The sequence below is a fragment of the Ips typographus genome, linkage group LG6, assembly GCF_016097725.1.
Source record: "Ips typographus isolate SLU linkage group LG6, UJ_Ityp_2.0, whole genome shotgun sequence".
Taxonomy (NCBI): domain Eukaryota; kingdom Metazoa; phylum Arthropoda; class Insecta; order Coleoptera; family Curculionidae; genus Ips; species Ips typographus.
Window position 1 is genome coordinate 7,740,294 of NC_138427.1, and position 27,628 is coordinate 7,767,921.

Here is a 27,628-nt window from a genome sequence, read left to right on the forward strand (position 1 = left end):
CTTGACCCAGATACTGTAGCTTGACTTACACCCAGTTCTTGACTAATGTCTTTGTGATACCCAGGGTCACTGAGACCACCCTAAACCTATCTTCATTCTTCGAGTTTTAGCATTTATTCTCAAACATTTTTTGGCAACTTTTATGAATAACTAAATATTTTTACGTGAAGGATATAAGCATCACCCCTTTGTGAAAACAAAATATATTTTCTTATATCAAAAACAACGAAAGATAATCGCAAATTAAAAGGATCTTGAACTAAATAGAAATCTAAACCTTGAACTAAAAATACGACTGATAAAGGGTTATGGTTTGTCTGTATCATTCTGCGAGTTGGAAGCCTCGATGATAAAAAAGCGAAATGTTGGAAAAAAAGAATGATAGGAAGTAAATACCAAATGCTATCATCATATGATGATTGTCAATCTCTATAATGATGATGAAACCTGTAGTCTTCTGAAGAAAACTAAAAAACATTCAACAGAAGAAAACGAATAAATAGTGTCTTCATGTCTAGGAACTGTTCCATTAATGCTTCATTTGTTTTGTCCGTTAGTTGTCAACGTTGTGGTTTATCATCACCTACAACTATCACATTTGTAAGCTATACTATGTTGGACGTTTACTAAAAGATTAAAATTTTTGCAACAGCCGATCAATTTTGCCTTTTAACGGTTGGTTATTCTACCAGACATCGTACCTACCGCATATCTTAAACGCCTGTTCACCTCTAAACCCGATTATGCGGTTTGTCACCATCCCGATCAAGCATAAACCTCTAGTTAATGTTTCTTCTACAATTTTTTCTTGCAATACTCTTCCGGTCATCGACGTATTTTCCGAGGGGATTCCCGATGTACGGTTAAAAACCTCCGCGCAAACCTGACATTTTGTCTACTGATCGCTAAAAATGCCGCAATTATCTTCCGAGCTACTGTTTATATTTCACAAATGGACGGCACACCTTTATAGGGCCGTGCAACTTAGTATGTCTGAGTGCTTTACAGAATTTATGTACTGTGGTGAATAATGTATGATTTTCGTTCTTTAAACGATTCCTCGAAAAAATGACTTGTTTGTATATTTTGTTGACCACATAAAAATCCGAAAATATTGCTAAATAAATAAAGAAATGATCTATATTACCACAAGTTGCACTTCTGTATAGGATATAAAAAACCGCATGAGTTATGAAAAAAGTGTTTCAGTGTGTTATTCTTTCAAATTACTGAGTTTACCTTATATGGTGTTACAGAAAAGCTTGCAAAACCCTTATGACGTGTGTTATTAATCAGTATCAAAGTAAAATTAATGCTAGTTCTACATGAGCAGCATTTGCTTAGTGAGTAGTGTTTCGTGGTTGGTCAAACAAAGCAGCTTTCAGCTTGCTAAATTCTTTTTACCAATCACAAACTAGACTGCACACCATAATGCTAAATATAATTTGACTGTGAAGTTTTGCCTATTTTATAGATGCTCTTAAATACTTTGAAGGTATACAGGGTGATTCACGCTGATGGTATATTAGAAGTATCCAGAGAACGACTCAATATATTATTCGTTGAAATTTAGAGTGTAGCCTAGGTTGAGTCCAAACTCTAATATAAAATATTTTGGACTTTGGGAAAGGTTGTCACCTTTTCTACAATTGAAACACCAGCTTCGATTTTGACTATTGTCACTTGACAGTTTTTTCCTAAATTTCACAAATCATAGAGCAAATATGCAAGGAAAAATACCTTCAGCGACTAAACTGATAGAAAAAGAGTGTCTCACCCCCCGTGGTCATGGTGGAGGCGATGGTATTCGACCAAACATCTCGGCCAGAAAACGATTACCCATTTCGTCAGCCCGAAAGTTCAACGCTAGAGCGCCTCGGGACGAATCGTTGAAGCTGAAACTGGAAACTGCACTGGCAGAAATGCGCCCCAAAACGCCAAACAAATCCAGCAAAATGCTGAAATCAGCTTCAGTAGCTGAGATTACGCCTACGAAGTCTAAACGGAGGTATTGTAACTATATTTAAATAATATACATAGCGTACTGCATGAATTCAATTCAAGTATGGTTTGATTTTTAAATAACGCTTATATTTGTATATTTTATAGTAATGATAGTGATAATTCACAAAAATGTTATCAAACCTTAGTTTTCAATTCAACAGTACTTGGAAATGGTGTTCGTAACAAACCTGGAAAACCTTCTGATCACGAAATTATTTCAAAACGTAGCAAACAAGGAAATCAATATCATCTTGCTGGAAACTAATAGTAAATCGGTAACTATATACAAGGTGTCTACAAAAAGAAGCTTAAATATGACTGACTTTTTCAAGATAATATTTTTTTTGCCTTGTTTAAACAATGATTGAAATTACTGCCTACGTGCAGTGTCTCAATCAAGTGATTGTCACGATGAATTGAATTATTCTGTGCATGAGTTGAATAAAATCATTTAATTATCGTGTATAGAAGGAAATCCAATTAAAACTAACATTTAACAAGAACGAAAAACCTTAAAGTATACAATTTGGTGTATTAACTTCTATGTACACCGTTTTAAGGACGTTCAACCTGCTAGTTAATCTAATTCTCTCCATATCCCTTATCGGAACTACTAAATCAACCTAAAGTGATATTGATATTCATAAAACAGCGCAATCAATAAATATGTCATGACGTATGTGAAAGGCGTTGGGAGCAATAGCAATAATAATTATTGCATCTCCATCTTATTGCTGTCTGCGTTTACGGTTTCAACGAGGATAACTGGTACTACCGGTGGTTCGAAGTAGTTCACGAATGACGTCAATGGTAATTTTGGCCTTAGGCTTTACATGAATTTCGTAATAATTTTTTTTCGGAACGGGTGTAGTAAGGATTCTTTTCGTAGAATTAAATTATCAGTTTTGATAAAATCAATTAAGTTTAAATCGGTATCTGGGTTAGAGATTTAATCTAAGGGAAAATGTAAATTTTATTCTTTCATCATAGAATTACAACAAATGCAAATTGGTGATACGGTTTAATGACAGTTTAAACAAAGTTTGATTTCTTTGTAGATTTTATTTACAAATTACTAATAATCAACATACTCACAAGTCAAAAAATTGGTAACAGGTAAACGCTGTTCAAAACTTCTATTGAATATTGATGATGCGGTTTTTTAAATGCATTTAATTGTCATTTAGATCAATTAAAAAACAATTATGCGTTTCATGCTGTCATTACAATTATCAATACAACGTATAAACAATGGTGGTTATTTGCAAAACTGACACTATTTTAATTCAAATTGTTCATTATAGTTTTTTTATGGTAAAACTTTATATTAATAACTTGTATCGTGTTAGAATTAGGTTCTATATTACCAACTAATAAACTTCAAAAAAACACGTACGAATATAACATGTGTATGTCAAGAAATGTGACCTTGCCTAAGCTTCTTAATGAATATGCAGCAGAATCCATGAATCACTATTCCTACTTTGAATTATTGACAGAAAGGTTTTCTCAGAAATAGCATTTTAATTAAACCAATATATTATCTCTGTTGTATTAGTTTATAATGTTTTAAAGTAATTGTCAGCTGAATTGGCTTCTATCAAAAAAGTCTTATTAATTTTTACTAAATTTAGTAAGACACTTAATCTTTGTGTCACTGTTTGGAAGGAATTAGGAGAGTCTTTCCGCTCTTATTATCAATGGCATTTCCTGAAACGGTTTTTGGTATAAAATGACTGTTTTTATCTGCAATAACTACGACTAAATAAAGTACAAAGAGGTTTGATACAAATAGACATGTAAATAAAATGTGTGTGTATGTTCCATTCTGACTTGATACTCCTAGTCAATCGATCATTGTTAATTATTATTTTTTAGACGATCGCGGGTGTCAATGAACGATTCTTCAGAACTGTATGCGACTCCTCGTCCACTATTCGATCAACCAAAGGTCAAGTTATGTAAACATGAACGAGGCGCTTGCCAAATCTATAAGAAGCTAATGTTGCTGGCATGGAGGCGGGCTCGTAATCAAGCAAAATCGATCACCGAACAACTGGAGAAGCAAACGTTACAGGTAATACCAAAAATAAGGTTAACGAACCTGATTGATATTTAAGTTGGACAGAATAAGTGAATTAGGTGCCTGCCAAATGTAACTACTGACTAATACAGTCTACTAAAAAAAGGTCATTAATATTCAAAATGTACAACCAGAGCGTCGCGACGTTTTGGTAGGCGCCGCCATGTAGTTTCTCATTTTTTCTTATTTGGAAAATAATTACAATTTCAACCACTGAACTTTACTGAAATCTAGTAACAAAAAAGACACTCGTCAAGTATATTATTACTGATTATTTGATAGTGTTGAATGTTACAAAGAGTCCAGAATGTTTTCCATTCTAGATCACTCAACTAGAAATGCAAAGAGACGTTTTGAGCCAGCTGAGAATCTCAGAGAGCCAAAAACGTGAGGAGATTCAAAGTGAGTGTCAGAAATTAAGAAAATCCCTCGAAGTCTTGGAAATGGAGAATTGCAATCTAAATGAAGTAATAGCTGTTTGGATAGTGTAAGAAAACTTATTCAGGATTTTGGTTTAGGAAATTCAAAACCTTCAACATTCATTCGAACTACTTAAAAACGAAAAGAAAGTGGTTCAAGCTGAAAACAACTTCCTGAGTGAACAAACCATTAAAGCCCAGGATATCATTGCTAAGAAGAAAACTGAAACGAAACTCCTTGAAGATAAGGTAAGCCAAATTATATAATAAATACACTCACTCAATGCCAGTAAATTAAGCTAATTATTTTAGTATAATTTATTTTGGAATTGGAATATCGACACTTTTTATATGTTCTTCTTCCACCTGTTGTAACTTACGATGACTTTCATTTATTAATAAGTGGGCTCGGTTATTTTTAGCCAGTCTTCCTAGTATAGTGGGGAAAAACCCGACGTTCAAAGTTGTTAAACAATGAAACGAGAAATATTATAATCGCGCTGACCCGATATGACGATTCACTTTGCCCGAGGCTTTGCAGAACACAATTTGGAAAGTGCCAGTACGTCACTATGTGTAGTTTATCTAATGAACGTCATCGTTGTCATTGAATAGTTTCCGGTCTGGGTTTCACCTGCAGTTAAATAATACTCCTACTTATGATTGGAGATGAATGGAATTATGATTTTGTCTTGTTATAGTGTTGAGGTTTTGGGTTTTTCCAAACGTGTGCCAAACCAAATGTTGGTTAATAATTATACATTAGTGATGAGGTTTTTTCTTTTGTAAACCGTTGAATCATTAGGTAAAAAATATGTTATCTCAAAGTAAATTAGGTATATAGGTAACTGTAGAGTGTCTTTAAAATGGTAGAGCAATCGTCTACGTCTATACCTCTATCACCATTTAGATCAGTAGTAGTAGTATAGGCAGTATTTTTGCACTTTTATAGTTCTTATAATAGATGATGAGTTATTTCAACACAAACGTCAAATTATCTGGTTGATGGGATGAATTTATTGCAGTTAAGCAGAAAAAAAAAAACACATATTTTTACATAAAGTGGTTTGGAAATTATGTCAATATACCATCGACTAAATGGTCCAGTGTGACTTGAAAAAAAACGAACACCATGTATACAACTAAACCAGTGTTATTAAACGGAAAAAGCGATAACATATTGTAATAGTATGAACTTGTTTATCCACCAATCCACCATCTATAGGTTAAGCAAAAAGGATAATTTCAGATAACAGGCTAATATAAGTAATAATATTGATAACTGTTTCCTTCTTTAAATTAAAACTAGTTAATCCAAGAAAGTTTACCACAAGCAAAACGAAAGACACCTCCACTTGTCTTTATCGCTTTGCGGATGCAGCAAAAGAAAGTCAAATCAGCCTATAAAAAACAAAATAACACGTTTCTAATGAAATTTTCATTAAAGCAATTAATGATAAGTGAATAAATAAATCAGAAACGCTATTATTATCACAAAATTAGCAAACAACGATGATATGCAAATGCCACTTCCGCAGAAATTTTTCTTATCCTTGTACAGCATTGTTAAAAATAATAAGTCCGTTTCGATTTTTTTACGCAATTAAAAATGTGTCCGGGACAATTTTGTGTCACTGAAAAAACCTTTTGAAAGTTAAATTTTTAATAACTTATTCAAATTGTTCTAGGAAAATATTTCTTGTAAGATAAGTGGTTCTAGAGATAACTTCGAACTTGACCCAGTAATGTTAAATCAAGTTCAAGGTTTTCAACATCAGAATTTCCATTTAAACAATTTAATAGTAATCTAAATTGCAACAGTTATAAGAATAGTCGTAATTTGCATTTTGTCAGAAATGTACACGGTCATTAACATACAATATACTCTCGTTTTTGGATTTCCCCGTGTTTTCCTTTTTGCACTTGGTAATTAACTTTGGCGTTGTACTACTGACTAACAGCGTAATTGCCTGGTTAAATTATATGTACTTAGTAGTAAAGTCACACATTATAATATCAATTATTATTGACAAATTCGTCCAGACACTCGATGGTTTCCTGGTTATGATTCATCCAGTCTGGAGCCGCTCAGTCGACCTGGAAAACTGTCCGTATTCTCGGAAACTTCGTTTTTCATTTGTATAGCCGGTGATTCATGAGTCCCTGAAGGCTTCGTTTTTCCCTTATTTACCCATCGTCGACACTTGTTGATTGGAATATGGTGACTCATCATTGGATGCACCAAACCCTCTTACAATACAAAAATAGTTTAAAAACTTTGATTTTTTTTATTGTCTTGAGGACTGATTTCTACCGTTTGGAATATTTGCAAAAAGGCGTTGATGGCGCCTCACGCAATTTGTTTTGTAAAGTAATTATTAAAACATCCAGACGTATCCTCAATCAACAATGGCTCCACACGCTACGCAAGTTTGCGGAGCCACTAGGTCTATATCGCGTTACAATTCCAGCAATCTATTTTTCAGATTAAGGCACAGGACGAAGAAATATCGAACGAAAGAAGCACAACGGCCAGTCTGGAAGACAAATTGAACGACTTTCAGAAAAGTCTAAAAGCGCTCGAAGTAAATTATCGGATCAAGGAAAAGAAATACGCACAACTGAAATGGTGAGTTAGAGGAAAAAACTCAAAAATAGATTTATAATAAATTAATATTAATTATACACTTCCTGGAGCTGGTCCAGCAAGTTGGTTTAACAATGAGACACAATACGTGATAAAAATAACTTTGCTTTTTCACTGCCAATTCATGTAAGTTTTCTTTTGTGTTAGTGAAATTAATTATCCATTTTTTTTTATTCTTCTGAGGATTGTTATAAAATAATGAGGTAGAATTTAGTAATGAAAACTGTTATTTAATTTTTTTATAGTTTCAAGGAATCACACCCTGAATCCCAAACAATTTGTGAAAAAATGTATTACTGAATTTACAGTGTAAGGGGATTTGTGATCCTTCAGAAATTTGGTAAATGCTGGAGTATAATAGCTTTACTGATGATATATGATGTCATAATTATTCCTAAATATTGTCACTTTAAAGAGAAGTTAAATCAAAATCGTTAATCTAGTGTTCTCATACACATCGGTAGTTTCATTGCGTTAACTTTTCTGACTATACCGATTATGAGTACAACGCATAGTTATAATAACACGGATGTGACAATTATGTTGATACAATCGACAATAAATTTCTGCGAAGAACAGTGTTGCCCATTATAAAAAGTTTATGAGTAAGTAGTAACGTTGTTAGGCTCACTTTTTAAAAAAGTTACTACTTTGATAGTTCCAGAAATGCAAATATCACCCGACATAAAAAAACCCTTTACTTTAATAATATGAGCACCACCAACTTTTTTCTTTACCACAAATTAATATCACTGCAAAAGAACAATTAACTTTGCCAATCTTTGTTAAGCCGGTCTTCAATTAGGCATTACTTTTTCTTACACTTTGTCTATCTTTACAGCCAGTTTAAAAAACAACTGGACCACAACAATTCAATGTCCAAACAACTTCGTTCCCTTGAAGAAGAAAAATCGGACATTTCACTTAAAGTGGACGATCTGGAGACTCAACTGAACGACTACATCCGTTCTTGCGAGAACCTGGAGGAAATCAACCACGAACTCACCCAGGAAGTCCACGAAATATCCATCGAACTGAAGGAAGAAAGAAAACACAATTGGCTTAGAAATACTAAACATTTCGCTTTATTGTCTTTATCGGCATTACAAAAAATTGCTGACGCGGTTGTTCCAGTTTACTTGAACGCTCCCGCTAATTTTTGATTTTCTCTCTGAAGACCGTGAAATGTTAGAAACGACTTAAAACAGTCAGGAATGACAATATTTGTGCTTTAAAACTGTTTTACTCGCTTCTCAGTTTTCTATTATATTTTTCTGCATAAAGTTCTCATTCAAGCGTTTGATTCAAGGAAACTGCTGCTAGAAACTCCTAAGAGATGCTTGTGAGTTAAAAATGTTATTTTAAGTGCTTATAAATATCTACTTAACTTAAGATTCATTAAGCGATTGAAAGTCATAACCTTTGAATTCCAACGTATTGCTCAGCTAAAGCATTGTGTGTTATTACATGGCACTCTGATTGACAACTTAGTCGTTAACAAGAAATCTAATTTAAAAATAACATCACGGCTTTATAGTTGGTTTACAACAAACACTGTAGATTTTTTAAGTCTTAAAGACTTTGTCTTAGAACCCCTTTGTTTATTACTATTATTGAGTATTGCTTATCTTAAATAAATAAGTTTCTACGTGACTAAAAAAAGTGCAAAAACGGTTACACAATAAAACAGAACAGTAACTGACTAGAGAACAACATGTAGTTCATTTTTTACACGCAACATAATTAAATGTGTGACTTGAAATGATCAATGGCACAATGGCAAAATTTAAAGTTCAATAAAATGACGTAACAATGTAATAGAAAGGTACATGTGACAAATTGCTATGCCTATGTGCATTTCCTTGTTACGTCATTCCATTTTACTTTGAATTTTGATGTAGCTTTGACTGACAGAATTTTCTTCATGATCGGATAAAATTTTTCTAAACAAACTAATCCAAATTGTAAAATTATTTGAATTCTGCCAGTTTGACAAAATGTTTCTCTTATTGTTGTGTTGCGTGTTAGAAATGCACTGTACTTCTATCATACAGAATTTAAAAAAAAAGACAAAATAATAGCCTAACCAACAATAAGTAAAAGAGTTGCAAAATATCACAATGCGAGTAGTATCACCTACTGTAAAGCTTTGTACAAAAATACTGAACAAGAGATTTAGTCTGCACTTGCAACAAAACGATCTTCGATAATTGTTAAGTTATGAATAAAACCACAAAAAACGTAACAAACTTACAAATTATTAAAAAAATGCTATTTAAATAATAATATTGCTTTGTTACAAACTAGCTAAATGCCGTTGTAAATACATGCAGAACGCAAAAGTCAGTAAAACGTACTTGTAACTGTTTTTTCAAAAACTTTTAAAAATGGTATTCCTTCTAAAATCAGTCTAATTATGGTACTTTAAGTAACTATAGGGTCATAGCGATGAAAAGCAGTGGTTTACACCATGCCAAAACCTTCGGTTCCCTCGCTGATTGCTAAAAGCAAAGCTTTTTCGAAGTGTTCGTATGAATCGTAGTCCGGCAGACAAAGTTGGTTGAAACTAGAAAAATAATTAAATTTGGACATGGAAACTTTGTAGAAAGCACTTACCATGTATGCGCAGTGGGCAAATTTCCAAAAGTAGGCGCAGCCGTAATCTGAAATCGAGGCGTAAGTTCGGCAAAACCGCCAGCAGGCAACTGAGAACATCCAGTCACGAACTGCAACAATCTAGCCATTTCCTCCTGAGTAAAATTGCCAACTGCCGCCCAAAACCACCCGACTACTCTGCGAAACTCAGAGGAATCGCCGTTAAGAACATGATGGGCGCGTAAGTCCGCTGAACTGTACTGGCCCGTCCCACAAAGTAACAGCTGAAAGCCCAGTTGGGAGATTTTACTATTATTCTCATAATTGTTGCAATATTTTAAATTACTAGGTAAAGAAATCAGTAGATTTTGATTTACTTGGTGTAACCAAATGAGAAATCCAAAATTTAGACAGTTAATTTTTAGAAACCAAAACCTACTTTGCGGACAAAGTTGTAATTACTTACTTCTAATTCGTTCTCATCAAAAATACTAAGCAAATTATCGGGAATTAACTCGTTAAGGCCTTTCAGGAATGCTTCAAGCTCGTCTTTTACTTTTGTGGCTAATTTGTACTGTGCTAAAGCGTCTAAATACTGAAGTTTTGTACTATCTCGAACTCTGAGCTTAGCACCGTTTGGCAGTAGTTCAGCCTGAAATTTATGTCAACAACCTATTAAAACTACATTACATACTTAAACATATTACAGTTTTCACTAGCTGTCCTGTATCGTCGTACTCCTCCTCGACAAAGTAAACTTCCGTCTCGATTTCATCAATATTATTATCGAGCAAATACTTGATTTTTGTCAAGTAAAGATCAGGATCGTCTTGCTCAAAGTACTATAAAAAGAGTGATTAAACCAAAAACAAGTAATAATCTGTAAATTACCTTGTAATGGACGCGAAGTCCAATTACTTGTGCCAAAAATGATCGTGTAAATCTGGCTCGAACAAGTTGTCGGTACGACCCACCTAAAGCACTCTCGTACAAACATTTTCCCACCACTTACATGAAAAAAAGCTATTTTTGAAAAGAAACACAACGCGTAATTTGATAGAAACCTTTTCCAGCAAATTCGTAATGTTTCAATTTCAAACTAGGTGGTCTGTTTGGGTTGGGGTGTACTAGAGATTGCTGATTGCCCTCGTGAAAACTACTAAACAGGCCGTATTTGGCGTCGAACAGTTGAGCACAAATTAGTTCAAACCATTCTCGTCGAAGTCCACCCCAATCAATACCTACATCAAAAGAACATTAACGTGAATGTTACTCTCCATAATAGGTCCAAACATTTTCCTAACATGTGTGGAACGTGATATTTTTCCGCATGCGATTAGTGTGGCGGAAATAGTGGTATATGGTACTAATACAAGGGTGAATAAGATGTCTTTATGGCACAAGGACGAAAGTTTGACGCCCTTCAATAGAACGAGGGCGATATGGACAATTTGCCCGAGTTTTACAGGCTATTTTTTCTAGGAAAACTTTCAGGCTGAGGTTTTGAACTAGTTTCGCTTTCCGCACATGTTAGGTAAATAACTCTGAACTCATATGTGAAAAAAAGTAACAAATTCTGCAAGTGAGTAGAAAAAATTAATATTTTTATTTCCTTATTTATTTTTAAAAATAAAAAAGACGACATAATAAGTTCAGTGGTTTCAAAAACCTAAAACTTTGGTTTAACTTACTAAATTACAATAATATGTGAGTATTTAACGCGACGTGGAACAAAACAGTTTTCGATTATTTGCCCAACCGCCTTGGCCATATGTTTTTATAAAAATAGAAAATTTTTCAAAACAAAAGGCAACTTGTGATAGCTCATTTTAAAGAGGAAAAAATAGAGTTTTCAATGAAACAAAAAAAGATTATAACTAAAAAAAAATACAACTATATGTGATAACTCAAAAAACACTGACTTTTTTAAAATTTTACCTATGCCATTGAAATGTACTAAAAAAAAGTGTCTTGACAATGTAGAAGTTATATTTAGCTCCAATAAAAAATAACAAAATTATAAAGGTTTTTTAAAATAGGCAAAAATCGGGTTTTTACGCTTAACTCGAAAACAATTTTTCTTTAGAAAATTTTTGAATAAGGCACTGAACATCTCAAAAAAAGATATTGAGACTACAGGGTCAGTTTTCTGATCTCTTATCGTTTTCAAGATCTCCTAGAGAAACATCAAAATTTGCCCACCCTCTATTTTTCATTTTACCAAAAATCGCAAAATACGAAACTTTTTGTGTTTATTTCTAGATAGTTCATTTGCACACAGAGTGTCATTTCAATTATTTATATGGAAACAGTTGCATATCGATACAGTTATTTCACAGAAAGAAGAATTTAACTTAGAATCCAAATAAGACATAAAAAATTGGGTCATCCTAATTAAAAATTCGTAAGTTAGGGTACTTAAAAATAAAGTAGACACAAATATCTACAAGATTTGTATTTTGCAATTTTTGGGTAAAATCTAAAACAAGGGATTCAAGGGTGTGGCCAAAATTCAATCAACCACCCCGTCAAATTACACTTACTGACTGATTTGGGCTAAGTTTGAGGCACTAATAAACAACCGCACTTTACCTTGTTCACCCGTAAACGTAATCTCAAAATTTTTGCACCAATCCGTCACCGAAAAATTCTTTGTAGCCTTCATACTGGTCTCCAACAATTTATCCCGCTTCACCTCCATAGCTAGTTTGTCGTGGTAGTGTTTCTGATGATACTTGCGCACTTCGTGATAGAAAAAGTCTTGTTTGTCCTGAAATTCAGCTTGCGTAAAGACAAAAAAAATCTATTTGTGGCGGTAAAAAAAACCTTAAAAGTTTCAGACCCTCCCATATTTTTTAAAAGGAATTGGGCGAATGTGGCAGCTATCACGTTTCGTTCCCTAGAGACCAATTCGACTTTAGGCTGGCAACCGTCGTCGATAACGAAGGAATTACCACTGTCACTCAATTTTAGACTTTCAGACTGAAATATGAACTGAAAGGGACAGAAATGGTAATTGTGTCTTGTTAGTGATTCTAAATAATAATTTGACTTCAGCTAAAACTCACTTTAGTAGATGGACATAACCTGAATGTAAACAATCTCTTTGGTATAAAACGCAGTATCAATTCTTTAATAATTAACTGTTTAGGAGACACGTAACACTGCACTTTTTTAGGTTTAACAAGCCGATCACCCTTAACGCTAACCAGCTTGGCATCATAGCAAATATTATGATTTTTAGTCGCTACATTTTTCTGCACTAAAGTTGAGTCCCCACCTACAAATTCATATTAGTTTCAAATTAAACAAAGTTGTTATAAATTACTATTTAGGACAATAATATCAAAGTCTCCATTGTGCAACTCAGCTCCTTTATATTTTATAGTGGCGTGATAGCATCCTTCTTTAACAAATTTCAACTGAACTGTTACGCGACTAGTGTTCCAGTCATAATCCAAAGAAACCGAATAGTTTTCCTCACAATCTAATATATTTTCGCTAGAACCTGTTCCTAACGGCAATATGTGAACTGAATACCCCTAAAACATTAATTATTATTTTATTTTATAAACTTGTAGTTAATAAGACACCTCAGTGGGTAAAGCGTCGGCACTATATTTACATATATTGCCGTACTCATCTCTGGGTTCGATGTATAAAAGATGAGCTACACTGGCAGTACAAACTACGGTACTGCAGTGTCTAATTACTACTGTGCGTTGCGCGTAGGCGGGGCCAGCCTCAAAAACTGTAAAAAAAGGACTGCCGGCAACATGGTGATTGTTCACCATCACTGATACCCTAAGATAAAAATTTGTTAGTAAAAATCAGGTTTAATTATTACTGTGTTATACCTATATTGCCCAGCATGACGGACGGTAAACTTAACTTTAGCTAAATTTGCGCTGTTTGGATCTGTTGGTGATCCTAATTCAGTTATAACATTCAGCTAAAATTAGAACAGAAATTATGCGGGCAGTAAATGGTATGACGTGTCTAAACCTTTCTTGTGCCCCCAGTAATATCTACATTAAAATTGTCAGTATCACAGATCGGATAAGGCTGTCCATTGCGTTGATAAAAATTAACAGTAAAACACGTGGTTTGACCTACAGGATGTGGCAGGTTCCACTGGAAATTCACCTGCAACCCTCTAGTGCTCACAATTGCATAGTTTCCAAAACAAACTGACTGACCTTGCAGTTAGATGGGTGGAGATACTTTCCAGTGACATACTGTAATAAGGTATGCTTGGCTTCCGGAGCTAAGGACGGTTGAGTCATGGCTGCTAAAGTGACCAATCCAGCTACTGATACTGAAACCACCAGCATACCTCCTGAAATTACTAATTTAATTAACATTCACATAAGATAGAGAGTGTAATCGACCCCATGTCCATGCGTCCTGATGGTTGCTGCTCTTCACCACTTCCGACCAAAGATCAGCTTTCAAACTGTCCAAGTCGCTTTTCGAGATTGGTAACGATTGCCGAGCCGATGACCATTCGGACACCTCTTTATTAAACACCTGAATCCAAAACAAATTTAGTATATCATTACTGGATCTTAGGGTGATAACAAACCTGTTTGGCTTTGTTGTCCTCCAACCAATAAACGTCCTCCAATCGGGCCACGCCCACAGCTAAAAGTCGAGCTAAATAACCTTGAAGGCCGTGCCTGGCCAGCCAATGGCGCAACACGAGGCGCTGTTGCAACGCAGCGGCCGCTTCGCGCAGACGTTGTTCATCAGGTGCCGGAAGTTCAGGTAGTTCTTCAGGTGGTGTGAATAGTGATATACCTAAAGATAAAAATTAAAAAAAATTGGTATCTTAAAACTTCTCGAAGAAGTTAAAATTAGAAAAGAAATTAAGCTGCCTGTTGATCACCACAAAGGGAGTCTCAAATTTGATTTTGATTTAACAGGATATCTCCAAAACTAGCAACGATATAATAAAGAAAATACTTCCAAATTGACACATTTTTAGAAACCACCCTGTAGCTCAGAACTGAAGGTTTGACGGCACCATCGTTAGTTTCACTGAAATAGAGCAAAAACCGTATCTATATTTGCTAGTTTTAGAGATACTCGTAAAACCATAAAATTCTAGACACCCTGTAAATCAGTATCAATTGTGTGTGCCCCAATGGCCTCATCAGGATACATCCTGCATGTTGAAATGGAGGTTTTAATTATCAAAACTTTCTTCTGATGCACACTGAACCTAGAGAATTATCTGATCAAATTTACCCAGAAATAACACAATATATATAATAAATTGATTTCTGACTTGACTTTGATTTAAATGAAAACTTACATACCTACAGAATGTGTACTATTTGTGACATTGCAACCATAGACAGTCGCTGATAACACACCTTGTTAATACTTATAATATACAAAGACTAGTGATGGTTTGACTAATAATCAGACGATTCAAGCTAACTTGTTATCAGTATTGTGCATAAAACAATCACTAGTATAAATAATGAATAAACGACGTTGTAATTATTTAGAATGTTCGTAAAAGATTAACCTACGTTTCCTGACAAAGTATAAAAAACGAGTTAAAAAATCAACCTTGTTTTGTTTGTGTAAAACCTCCAAAATGCCAGTTTCAAAGTTGGCACAAAGGATTTTCGCAAATGACACTACCGCATCGTCTAAAGTTTGTCCTAATTCCACGTATTTATTTCCAGGGGCGTAGCAAGTATGTTCTTTAATTTAAAGACCAGATTTATATACTAAAAACTAAAACATTTCGTAAATTCCAAAAATCAGTGGAGTACCGCTTAGCCTGAAATCATTTAAAAATACCGTTTGGTCTTGATGAACGTCACATAAAAGTGCATAGCTTAATTTATAATTGCATTTTTATAATTTATATTCCACACGGATAAGTACAAGGACTTTTGCATTTATGAGTCGACGCTTTTCTGTCGTTCCTGTTGTTGCAGCTACGAATAATTTGATAATTTTTCTATGGCAAATTCAGCTTTCACGCTCCCACAGGGATAAAGTAGGAACGTGTAACACAGCGATGACAAGGGACCTATTACGGCTAAGCACACTCAACCTGGGAGTGGTAAAAATTAATTGAATTTTCAGTAATTACAACGGAACAGGTCAAAGGGTGTTTTGCGTTAATAACAAAGAGTTCAATATTTGAATGTTCGACGCAAAAACATGAGTTATATTGGTCGTTAACAACAAAAGTTTATATATTGACAATATTGAAGAGATATTTATTGATTTCGCATTACCTGTTTGAATAATTAATGTTGCACGTTCCACGTGCAATCGACCAGTCCATATTTCGTTTAGATTAGTAAAAAAACGATCGATATAGGGGTGTTAAAAATGTACATTCGTGACCTAGTAGCGATTCAGTATGAAAAGTTAATGGTTGACTGCTGGTATGAAAGGAAATTACAAAATGGTAGTGTGTACATGGCAATTTCTGTAATTGTTCAATAAAAGCAAGTAGTTAGATAAATGATAAGTCCAATAATTATAGGATACTTACCAGAAGACACACTATTGGACGGTTGCATGGTCATTCCGATTGAACATATTTCGTTATCTTCCTCAAAAATACCCGACATAATCATCAGCAGTTGTTCAACAGCATTTCCAAACAATTTAAATACTGATATGTGGCGGTTTTTTGAGCAATTATAATATGTTTGTACGCATTTTCTAAATCACAGAGAAACTGAAGGGTATAAGATAAGCTAAAGCTTGCCATAATATGTTTTGTCTACAAAAAAAAACCCAAGCTCTTAAGGATTTGCTAAACTAGGTCTCCGTGAGGGTTAATAAAATCTCCGTAGGAAATTCCAGACAAAAAGCCTCACATATTAAATCTTAAAGGTCATTTAAGAGATTGTTTCAAAACTTCTATTCTATTTAAAATCGATAACCGGCCACTAAATCCACCTAATGGATAGACAGAAGGTCATAAGGAAAATTAATATTCTCCTAGTTTTCCTATCAAAATCGCATTTTAAGTGATCCATTAAGGCGTCGATTAACTCGGATTCTATAGCCAAAACGGAATATGAATTTTCTGTTTTGATAATGGACCTGCTGGAAAGCTGATAAATTGTCCCTTCCAGTTTTGGATTGATTGATTGTCGTTTTATACCTCTGCTTGAGAAAATGTATTGGCTTTTCGTGATGAATTGTAGACAGAAAAATCGGAATTTTTTCTTGTTTTTTTATAATAGTAGTTGAGGGTGTATAATATTTTTTACCAATAAATGTAATCATTTCTGCAGTGTCGCAGTCAATCAAGTCAATTACTAGATCTTCTTTAGATTAGAAACTAGAAGTTAAATAGCCTACAAAAATTTGTATAACTTTTTGTCAAGTTTTGTCTCACTCTTATCAAGAAGTATTGTATATTTGTAATGTTTTTCCAAAATTTCAATATTTTGCAATACATTTGAATCAAACTGGCAACTAAACTGTAAAGTTCAAATATGCAAAATGTATTCCTCAACAATTCTGAAGACTACTTTACAAAAAAGAATATTTAATCAGTATGTTCTTCTAAGGGTATAAAATAAAATAGTTACAGAGGTTTAGTAATGACGTGGTTTTCAGTACTGAGAAGAACTGGAAGATTTACTTTTTTTCTCTTGACAAATAATAAAACTGCTAATAAGAGCCTTACCTGTAATATATTGGTTTCTAAGTGTCAATTGTTTAAAAAAAATGTACTTATGCCCTTTTTGTCCATTTGACATATTTAAGTTAATTTTTTTTTGTGAGGCTAGATCCATGGAAACTACATATCAAAAAAACATTTTAGGGCAAGCTGTGGCTTACCAAGTTTGTAGAATGAAAACAACTTTTTTTAATCGTAAAAACCAGTTGATAAGAATACGAAAGAAACCCAGATGGGAACAAAAATCGTGTTTGAAAGTTTGAGCGCAAATTTGAAAAAATCCCGCGCAATCCAGACGCGCCGGGTCGTATTTTTTGTATCTGGCCTACCGTCGGGACGCCGTGCCAGAGACTGCTGCAGCCCCGGGCTCCCCAACAATGGATAAGCGACGCAGTGACGTCACACACATTTCCACGTTGCAGACCCCCTCCTGGGTGTTGGGCTAATGGGCCACTTAGAGCCATGGATCTAATCGTCTTTCTAATTGTCCGACCGAGTTAAACAGAGTAAATGAGAATTGTTGGGAGAATGTTACTCGGGAACGTCTGTTTGAAATGTTAAACTTTTCGTTTCCAGACGCGATTTCCAGTAGAGTATAATTTGTTTTTTATTAAAGCTTTAATTGGTTGGTAAATAATAGCACGGATGTGGCGGCTGAATATTAAATTTACGGACGTGTGCCGCAATCAAAGTGCATGTAGACTGAATATAGATTACAAGAAAATGAGACTGGAAGACCTTCTAGAGACTTGAAATATTGAAATGGCCAATTTAAATCCAGATCTAACGGGGTACCTGGAACAAAAAGGCGATGATTCAATGTTATACGTCTTGAAAGAGACCTTTTTTCTTTCTTTCTAGGCAGGATCCTCCTTATAGAATTTACATAAATCCTTTTTCTGGACGAGAAGTGGATTTATCCGTCTCTCGAGAAAAGGTGAAATACAGAGACTTTTCAAATATGTTGTAAGTTCAGTGACTTTGATAATAGAACAAAACTTTTTCCCACCTTTAAATACTATTTTGACATATTTTTATGGATTTTCTACAGGGCATATTACTAAGTTAGTAAATGATAAAGTAATATATGTGATTACCCTGCCAAGTATCTATCTAAGTTACCATTTGTTGTTATTGCCAATGACGTCCCTGTAAAATTCCTCATACAAGGAAATCTTCTATTCTATCCCTTCAAAGTACAATTAAGAGAATCCTCTAAAAGAGTGGATACTTTGGTGAACTCCATTAATGTTAATATAACAGGATAATCAACTGAAGTTAATATGTAATAATTATTTTAAAAGAATAACCTAACAATGGTCAAATATACCTACCACATATCCAGAAAATGCTGGGAGTTGACTGGACATAGGAAATACAGGAAAAACCAGTTTCTAATTTCTGACTTGATGACATAATTTGACATTTTGCCAAAATTGTGCCGTCGCATTCGCTCTGTCTTTTAGTATTTTTTTGGATGCTAAAGGTTTGATCTTTTTTACACATCAGAAAATACAGAAATCTTAGTTTTTTGTGAGATAAAGAACCATGTTTCTCGAAAGACTAATATTGCCTCTGTAAATCTCAATTGTTAATTTATTGTGCATATTATTCATTCTATAAATGTATACATTATAATAATTTCCACAATTTATAGATCATAAATGCAATCTGCAGACAGGTATACTTACTTGCTACATGAACAATGATGTATTCTCAGAATACTCATAAAATAAGCAATGTCTGTGTTTTCACTTAAGCTTTGAGCTTGTTTAACTGTTGAGATTCCTTTATAGAATAGTTAAAGAATGAACTGAAAAAAAATCATTTTGATACACATATTCCAAGAGTAACTTAACTTGAAAACTTGACTGATACAAAACAAGATCACACAAATGTCTCCTAACAACTGAAATGAACTATCAGTGAGTGAGTCTCAAAATGGACTTCAATGACACATACATGTTCAGCATACAAAATGCATTGAGGGTGAAATTACCTGTGGTAAATGCATATGAACCAAAAAAAACATACTGTTGTCAAACTGCATTGATTAATTGAATATAACAAATCAATAATTAGTTAAAGGGACCTCTTACCTGTCTCTGTATACACAATAGTCTGCTTTTCCAGTCCGAACTCTTTCATCCACGTCTCTACATCGTTCTCTAAAGAATGTTTGAGATTTTGAAACAAAGAAAGACGATAACTAAAATAGACTAGGGAGATAAAAATAATAAATGAAATCGTTAACAATTTTGCTTTGGCACTGCTCTGCATAATAATAATTACTTTGCTGTTTACATTTTAAAAATTGCAATTATTCCGCTGGGGAACAATGAAAATAATCAAAAAACAGCTGATAATTTTCAGATCAGATTTTATATACAAACAAAATCAATATTAAATGTGTAGCGCCATCTGTTTACGCCAACCATCACTATTCAATTGAGTACACTTGCCTGTTAAGTCAAAAAGAAGAAGATTTTATTTAAATGACAGCTTAACAACACAGGCGCTTTATTTGAAATGTCTCACATCAACAATGTAGAATACAAACACAAAATTGATTTTGGATTAAAAACAGGCAAAATGATCCGAACTGAATCAAAAATTGTGCTCGAAAAAGAGCAAGAAAACTCTTTTACCGCTTACGCTACCATGGAATTCCTGCTTGACAAATTAAAGTTACTGAATTTTGAAAAGGAGTTCCTCAATGAGATAAAACTGAAACCAATTCACAAGTTTGTATACCAATTATTAATATACGTTCACTGCAGTTGAATTCTTTTTGTAGATATTACTTTGTGGTGACTAAAAACAGTGGAGAACAATTTTACTTATTTACTATACTAGCTGCATGGCTAATTCGCAAAACTGGAAAACACTTTGATACCCCTCAAGAGTATGATGATCCAAATAGCACCATTGAGAGAATTCTGGAAGAAGCTAAAAATTTGGTAGGTGTTACTGTCCCTGTAACCAATAACATATTTTTGATGGGGGATTTATAAAAATTGTAGGGCATGCAAATAGATTTCCCCCCAAACAAACTAAAACAAGGAGTGGGGGAACAGGTTGTTAATGTTCTCGACTTCCTCGCTAACATTGCAATCACCAAGCAAAATTTGTTATTACAAAAGTAAGTGCTACAACACTGCTTTTTCATTTATTACATATTGTGTAAGTGCTAACAGTTTGTAAACTACTGGATTCTTATCAATAGAGTCTAAGTTTAAAGTGAAAGCCTTCTGACACTCAATCATAGATTTTTCATCTCTAACGTTAAGTGTTTTTAATTTGGTAGTCATATTTCTAGAAGTTTCTGAAAAGAATATCCAGAAGTCATAGGCTAAAGCCAGCAAGTTAGCAAGAGGTGGTTGAAGTGCACTTCCTTTTACAGTGGGCGATTCTGAGTCCCAATCCAAATCTAATGTGGCTTGCTCTAACAAAGCCAGCTTGTTTTTTAAGTCATGGTTTGTTTTATTAATTTTTTCCGTCAAAGTTTTTATGGAGTCAATTTCTTCTTCAATGTGACCTGAAATGTTATTTCAGTCAATACAGTAGAAATAAATAGAGTGTGTTTAACAAACCTAATATTTTCAATAGCAACTGTTGCTGCACACTAGAGAAATTATCCAGATACGTTAATTTCGCCTGTTCAATTGAACGCAACTGTTCAGAAAAATTAATCAAAGCCCTTACAGGGTCTTGCATTTGTTGTATAGTGTCTTTCCATACTTGCACATAACCAGGCAATAACTGACATAAATTTACTAGTTTCTTTTGAATATTATTCTCAACAGCTTCCATGTCAATAAACTTGCCTTCCATCATGCACATAATCTACAAAACACAGAAAATATGTTTTTTTTAACTATTGTGTAGCATATTTATTGATTTAAAATTTGTTGTAAACATACAATAGGCCAAAACCACCAGAAGAAAAGGAGCAAGAAACTGAAATTATAGATGATGAATCTGAACTAAATTTGGACCGAGTGGAAGAGGAGATGATTGCTGCCTATTCTGATGACTCAGATGAAGAAAACATTTTTCATCTAGATAACTTAAAGCCTGTAATGTTTTATTTTACTTCTGATTTATACAGGGTGACTGTTTTTCAGTTATCTAGCTTAAAGAATAAAACCAATCAGTGTCATCATCATCTTCTTCTTAATGGTGGTTTAAAAATGGACACCCTGTATTATTGTCACTTTTAAATAGTAAAAGGGGTTTTGAAATAAATTTTTGTTCAGGCTAAAAAAGATATGCAACAAATTGATCTAAAAAATAATGTGGATGAAGAAAGTTGGAAATTGGAGGTTGAGAGAGTTTTACCAATGTTGAAAGTAACCATAAAAAATGAAAACAGGGACTGGAGGTATTTTTTTAAGCTTTTCTTAAACAAATCCCTAAAAAATAATCATTGTGCTGTTTAGATCGCATCTTGAACAAATGAAAACCTACAAAACCAGCATTGATGAGACATTAACTCCAGTAAAAAGTCAACTGGAAAAATTGCATAAAGAAATAACATCCACTTTGGATAAAATAGGAAACCGTGAAAAGTACTTAAATAGGGAATTGGACTCCATATTGGAGAATTACAGGTACTTAATTTTAATTTGATACCCACTATAAAAAGTAATTGTGTCACATTCAATTTAATCAAGGACCCTACAAGATCAACTATCAAAAATTAAAGATAAATACAAAAGCATCAGTACTGGCGTGGCTGAACGGAACAGGGAACTCAACTCTTTGAATGATAAGGTTGAAACCATAAAGCAACAGATGGAGGAAAGGGGTAGCTCAATGACTGATGGAAGTATGATTTATTGCATTTCAATAGTTTTGTGTAATAATTTGTTGTTTGTAGCTCCATTGGTGAATATAAAGAAGACTTTGGTTCAAATCAAGGGTGAAATTACTGACATGGATGTTAGGATTGGTGTGTTAGAATGTCTGCTACTTCAGACTAAAATTAGAGAGGAACGGCAACTGGAACAAGCCTTTGATCCCTCAGTATCTGTTTACTGAAGTAAATCAAGTACAAACTTCTTCAAAAAGTGTACTTTAATTAATCAATAGTTATTATTTAAATAGTAAATTTGTACTTTTTTTCTTACCTATTTTTTTGTTAGGTCAACGTTTCAGGATATGCTACTTTATATTATAATATATAGAATATATTCAAAGGCAAAGGCTACTGTTGGCCTAGACTTTTTCTTTAAAAATAAGCCCTTTTTGTTTACTTTTTAAATAATTTATTATTTTAGGGTTATGTTGACTTCCTTCTATTTTCTACTTCTAGTTATTTTACGGACGGATAGGTAGAAAAGAGAAGAAATTTGAATGTCAATACGTGTAACGTCATATGTCATATGTTCTAATCTGACGTTTCGTTTTGGTTTGATATTCGCTTTGTATTTTTGTCTTTACTGTTTGGATTTCCCACACTAAAATCATTGAAAATGTCCGCTTTTGGAGACAATTTTGATCAAGGAGATGTAGACCCGGCAGCCGAGTTTCTAGCAAGGGAACAGGACGAACTCGCGGGGCTCGAGGATGAAGTAAAACCGGCCGCGATCGCGGTCTCATCGACTTTAGCCAACGGTGGTAAGAGATTATTTTATATTTTAGGGGCGTAGTTGCATGGAATTTGTGCCCCTTTTTCGTGGCGTTTTGTATGCATTTGATACCAAATAATTAAATGTAACTCTTAAGAGACCAAGTTGAATTTTTTCAATTTGCAGTGACACCCAAAATTTATGTGACACTGCTCAGACACAATTTATTTTGCTTCAGCAGTATATTTTATTTTGCTTTACATGTGCAGACGACCCCACTAACTCCGCAGGCAGTTTTGAAATGGTTGAAAATTTTGATGATGGCATTGTCAAAAAAGACATTTTTGAACAAGAGAATGACCTTGATTTAAAGAAAGAACCCTACAATGGTAAGTAGTCAACACCAAAATCAGGCTATAGTAATTACATCTGTATATTCCTGCAGTTTTTTTTCCATTTAAACATATTGACCTAGTTAAATCACCACTTTCTGGTAATACATAATTGCTGCAACTTGCATGAATTACTTTTATGATTTATTTTTTATTGTTTCCTAGATATTTTTGGAGATCCATCATACCTAGATGAGTATGGTAAGCATGTGTGCTAGTGTTAATCACACATTTTTGTCCCAGAAGTATGTGTTATATGTTGAAATTGCAAAAACAGTGTGTAATATGAATGTATATTTCTTTATTGTCTATAGAGAAGTAGCACATGTGTAATGGTTATAAATTATTGATAAACTTAAAATCATATTTAGATTAGTTGAGTGATGGTTTTTTTCTCATTATTGTGGCCATTGTGCCCATAATTTGTTTTTTAAAGGTACATTAATTTTATAAACTTGTCTTATGTGCATATTTCTCATTGATAACTGTGCAGTCCATCCACATGTGGTGTAGGAAATTCATTTTGGTTTTACCATTTTCATTTGTGAATGTAACATGCATATTATATTATAAAAAAGTCAATTTATAGTGAAATTGTTGCTGTGGCTGTTGAAATTGTTTCACTATTTCACTTTGAACTGATGCTTTAGTAGGTTTTACACTGCCCTTTGATGTCAAAGAAATTCAGGAATTTATTCATGAGGCTGCTTCAAGGATGAATTTTATCAGTGTAAAACAAAATTTTATGTCAAATTTACCTTCAAATAATCCAATTTGGTTCAAACTTGCCGTTTTACGTAATGCCAACTGCCAACAGACAAAAATGAAAATGTGAGAACTCAGAATTAAATACATAAACACAGTTTGCAGGATAAAAAAAAATATCAAAAATACCAGAAAAACAAGTAAGAATAATCTGTAATTATTACCACCTAAACACTAAATTCACTTGGTTTGGTTGGTCAAACTGTTTTCATTGACAACTTTGACATAAAAGTTTGATAAGTGTAAAATCAAATCACTTTATGCTCCAAGAAGTTCATGAATTTATTTGAGGCATAAAATTTGATTAAATAAATGTTTCCAATTTCTTTGAATTAAAACTTTTGGTGTAAAACCTGTTTTATACTTGGAATTGGAAAAACAGCTTTTGTGTACTGTTAGGTGCAGTAAAATTTGTTTGTAGGTTCTGCTGGTATCTCACCACCAGTTTCTTTGGGCCAGCCTAGAGAGGAACCAGAAAAAATTAAAAAATGGAGACAAGAACAAGTAAAACGCTTGGAAGAAAAAGGTAAATGTGGTGTCACATTTATAGTTCTTATAGAATAATTTTAAAATTAAAAGTACACAAAGTTTAAACCAGTACACTTTTCTATTCTTTCTGAATAAAGCAAGAAATTGTACATTTAAGAACAGAAACAATTATAATAAAGAACACTTTTATTCTTTAGGTATTTTCCAAATTAACAAACTTTATTCTTTTCTCCACTTAATAAAAACACCAATTTTCATACATAGATCGTGAAGAAGAGAAGAAAAAGGAGGAACTCAGAGAAATCGCCAAAAAGGAGCTGGAAGATTGGTACCGCAACCACGAGGAGACAATTGCAAAAACCAAAGCTGCCAACAGGTAATTAAATCACCTTAAGTAAATCAATTCACTTACAAAAAACTAACTTTTTGGGTATTGTTGGACTAATTCTATTTTTTCTTCCCCATTACAAACAGGGATGCTGCAAAGTAAGTTATTATTAAATTCCGTGTTTTATTGTGCTGATGTGGAAAAGCAATGGGGAAAAGTTTTGTTCAACTGTTTAAGCTAATCAAAATTGACAGTTTTGTGGTTGTTAAATTTTATATTAACACACCAACACGATGTTATAATTGGTGATGGCAATAACGCACAAAACACTTTATTGAAAATTATACAGAACTGGCAATTCATTAAGCATAATTTTGCACTTAGGAATGCTGAAAAACAGTTCGTAGCTGAAGATGATGAGATTCAGCCAGGTACCGAATGGGAAAGAATTGCCAAATTATGCGATTTCAATCCGAAAGCCAAGCCGGGTAGCAAGGACGTCTCACGCATGCGTTCCATGATTCTTCAGATGAAACAAAACCCCGTTCCGATTAAAAATAAGGCCTAAGTTTTGTCGTACTATAAAAATTTGGAAGATAGCGTAATTTTTAATTTAATCCAAATTTATAAAAAAGATAAATAACATCAAGCTTGCAATTGTAAAGACAGTGTATTGTTATGTTATTATAATGGATGTGTTTTATAGATAGTTGTATACTTTTTTATTATTTCTGGAAACTACATGTATTAATGAATTTGTCTTTTATTTTACTAATTTTAATAGGTTAGATCTATTAAATAAAATAGCACTAATTGTTCATTAAAATATTGAGATTTGTTCTTATACTCCTTACGTCTGATGATTAAACTTGAGTTAGTGTGCTTCTAGCAACTCTAGAAAGCAATATTCACAACTCAAACATCTTTTACAACAATTTTCTGAATATGGATACTTACACACTTTCTTAAAAGTTGTCCTTACATAGGAATATCCCAAAAAACTTGTTTTACTTGTTGGCTGAATGGAATAACTTCAGCTGCCTGTTCTGCAAAGTAATATATTTAAACTAAAGGAAGTTTTTTATTGTTTAGTACACTATGCATTAAGTTCTAATGGGATTACTATTTAATTCAATAATTACTACCTGTATCACAGTGTAGTATAGTCAACTTGTGGCAGGACTTAGACAAATGCTGGAGCCCCATTTTGGTAACTCCTGAACATTTGCTTATTTGAATTTCTTCTAAAGTATCTGCACATTTTCCTTGTGCAAGAAATGACAGTCCCTTATCTGTTATCTGGGTAATGTAAATAGTTTTAGGGCTTTATTTTAGAAATAAATAAAATATTGTACCTTTGCATGTGAAAGTTTTAACCACTTAATTCCCAACTGACTCAAATAGTTCATTCCTTCATCAGATACATTGGTGCACTCTCTAATATCCAGACCATACAACTTAGGACAATGATGAGACAAGCTTTTCAAAACAGTGTTATCAATACATTTCCAATTGTGTAGTAGTACTAGACATTCTAGGTTTGGGACATTTTTCAACAAGTTACTTAGCTCTTCAGTTACAAAAGATGTTACATATTATACACACTGATGAGTTAACAGGATATTTTATATTTTGTATACCTGTGGGTGTAAATGGACTAGGTTTACTTGGCATACGAGTTTTCAATTCAGCTTTATCTCTCAGTTTATGTGGAAAATACTTCCATATATACCTAAAATGGTTTCTCATATACAATTTTCTCAAACTATGGCAGTTGTTGAATATAAGCAGAACTCGGGCATCAACCTCGAAGCAGGTCAAATCTATTTCACTTGTGGTACTATTCACCAAGGCACTTAGGATATCATACAACAAGGTTTCATTTTGATGATAGTATTGGGAGCAGAATTTATTTAATATAAGGTTTTTCACACTTGGTGGTAGATAAGTTAAAGTTTCCAGTGAGAATTTGGACAAGTTATTCAGAACATACCTTGTGGTTCTAAAAGTTAATTATTATTAAATTTCAGATCATTTTGGGATGGGATTAGATGAACTTACATGATCTGTAGGGTGTCAACCTCATTTTTAATTGGTTTAATAATATTAGATATACGAAAACAAGCAGATGACATTGTAAAGTTAAATTATGGGTTAAATCAAAAAATTATTATTACTAAATAAACGTGACGTGTGTGATGTTGACGTACTAGTCGTACCACAAAATCATGCACGTGACTACTGGTTTTATTTGCGCTGTTGTAGTGAAACCGACTGCGTTTCAATTATTACAGTGGGTTCTATTTTTCAAACAGTTAAGAAAATATATCAAATCAGTACTCAAAAAAAGGTAATTTTAAGAAGCGCGTGACTGAATATTATTTATTTTTATACAATATAAAATAAGTTCCATTTTAAACAAGTAGGTACCTTTCGTTTTTGTACACTGTCTGGCAACAAGGCAATCTCTTCAGCGTTCGTCTGTGATGATCACATTCTCTATCGTGGTGTTTGCCACCGTCAGATTCACATGGTTTAGATTCTGCGGGAACTTTGTAACTACCATTAACTTGGTTTTCTTAAAGTTAATTTTTAGTCCGTATTCATTACATAGCTCATTTAATCTTTTCAAAAGGTGCTGTGTCTTCAAAATTGCTCGTT

At 33.5% G+C, this 27,628-nt stretch overlaps 6 protein-coding genes across 13 annotated transcripts; 3 read left to right on the top strand and 3 right to left on the bottom strand.

Moving 5' to 3' along the window:
- The first annotated feature begins 1,660 nt into the window (after positions 1-1,660).
- On the top strand, positions 1,661-8,443 carry LOC145731112 (uncharacterized). The gene is made up of 6 exons (XM_081982725.1): positions 1,661-2,008; positions 3,883-4,081; positions 4,411-4,554; positions 4,606-4,755; positions 6,993-7,135; positions 7,995-8,443. The coding sequence occupies exons 1-6, from the start codon at positions 1,725-1,727 to the stop codon at positions 8,314-8,316; spliced, it is 1,242 nt and encodes a 413-aa protein (XP_081838851.1). The 5' UTR covers positions 1,661-1,724; the 3' UTR covers positions 8,317-8,443.
- LOC145731109 (apoptosis-resistant E3 ubiquitin protein ligase 1) lies at positions 8,216-19,791 on the bottom strand. 3 transcript variants are annotated; one of them, XM_081982719.1, is made up of 18 exons: positions 17,582-17,800; positions 16,275-16,447; positions 14,334-14,548; positions 14,140-14,278; positions 13,948-14,087; positions 13,754-13,894; positions 13,606-13,700; positions 13,342-13,552; positions 13,077-13,290; positions 12,817-13,028; positions 12,575-12,742; positions 12,341-12,518; positions 10,813-10,989; positions 10,640-10,755; positions 10,456-10,590; positions 10,214-10,400; positions 9,770-10,040; positions 8,216-9,719 (listed from the first exon to the last, which is right to left on the bottom strand). In XM_081982719.1, the coding sequence occupies exons 2-18, from the start codon at positions 16,357-16,359 to the stop codon at positions 9,617-9,619; spliced, it is 2,787 nt and encodes a 928-aa protein (XP_081838845.1). In that variant the 5' UTR covers positions 16,360-16,447; positions 17,582-17,800; the 3' UTR covers positions 8,216-9,616. The 3 variants fall into 3 exon arrangements, with proteins under 3 accessions (XP_081838845.1, XP_081838843.1, XP_081838844.1); XM_081982717.1 differs by lacking the exons at positions 16,275-16,447; positions 17,582-17,800 and adding an exon at positions 19,520-19,791; XM_081982718.1 differs by lacking the exons at positions 16,275-16,447; positions 17,582-17,800 and adding an exon at positions 19,520-19,790 and having other exon boundaries at positions 9,770-10,032; positions 10,215-10,400.
- A 153-nt stretch (positions 19,792-19,944) lies between these two features.
- Positions 19,945-22,533, top strand: IFT57 (intraflagellar transport 57). Its single transcript, XM_081981393.1, has 8 exons — positions 19,945-20,164; positions 20,218-20,380; positions 20,444-20,562; positions 21,349-21,499; positions 21,680-21,804; positions 21,863-22,033; positions 22,097-22,251; positions 22,303-22,533. Exons 1-8 carry the CDS (start codon positions 19,950-19,952, stop codon positions 22,461-22,463), a joined length of 1,260 nt encoding a protein of 419 aa, XP_081837519.1. The 5' UTR covers positions 19,945-19,949; the 3' UTR covers positions 22,464-22,533.
- LOC145730276 (uncharacterized) lies at positions 20,548-22,692 on the bottom strand. Its single transcript, XM_081981400.1, has 3 exons — positions 22,553-22,692; positions 21,014-21,266; positions 20,548-20,958 (listed from the first exon to the last, which is right to left on the bottom strand). Exons 2-3 carry the CDS (start codon positions 21,261-21,263, stop codon positions 20,570-20,572), a joined length of 639 nt encoding a protein of 212 aa, XP_081837526.1. The 5' UTR covers positions 21,264-21,266; positions 22,553-22,692; the 3' UTR covers positions 20,548-20,569.
- A 112-nt stretch (positions 22,693-22,804) lies between these two features.
- Positions 22,805-25,793, top strand: Clc (clathrin light chain). Of its 4 annotated transcripts, XM_081981396.1 has the most exons (7): positions 22,808-23,042; positions 23,263-23,382; positions 23,551-23,586; positions 24,572-24,676; positions 24,904-25,015; positions 25,114-25,125; positions 25,352-25,793. In XM_081981396.1, the coding sequence occupies exons 1-7, from the start codon at positions 22,898-22,900 to the stop codon at positions 25,533-25,535; spliced, it is 714 nt and encodes a 237-aa protein (XP_081837522.1). In that variant the 5' UTR covers positions 22,808-22,897; the 3' UTR covers positions 25,536-25,793. The 4 variants fall into 4 exon arrangements, with proteins under 4 accessions (XP_081837525.1, XP_081837524.1, XP_081837522.1 ...); XM_081981399.1 differs by lacking the exon at positions 23,263-23,382 and having other exon boundaries at positions 22,805-23,042; XM_081981398.1 differs by lacking the exon at positions 23,551-23,586 and having other exon boundaries at positions 22,807-23,042.
- On the bottom strand, positions 25,715-27,188 carry LOC145730273 (uncharacterized). 3 transcript variants are annotated; one of them, XR_014178581.1, is made up of 6 exons: positions 27,029-27,188; positions 26,608-26,969; positions 26,323-26,537; positions 26,113-26,266; positions 25,925-26,034; positions 25,715-25,861 (listed from the first exon to the last, which is right to left on the bottom strand). XR_014178581.1 is itself a non-coding variant. In XM_081981395.1 (6 exons), exons 1-5 carry the CDS (start codon positions 27,100-27,102, stop codon positions 25,946-25,948), a joined length of 837 nt encoding a protein of 278 aa, XP_081837521.1. In that variant the 5' UTR covers positions 27,103-27,188; the 3' UTR covers positions 25,715-25,861; positions 25,925-25,945. The 3 variants fall into 3 exon arrangements, 2 of the variants coding, with proteins under 2 accessions (XP_081837521.1, XP_081837520.1); XM_081981395.1 differs by having other exon boundaries at positions 25,925-26,013; positions 26,323-26,501; XM_081981394.1 differs by having other exon boundaries at positions 25,925-26,013.
- Between the last annotated feature and the right edge of the window lie 440 nt (positions 27,189-27,628).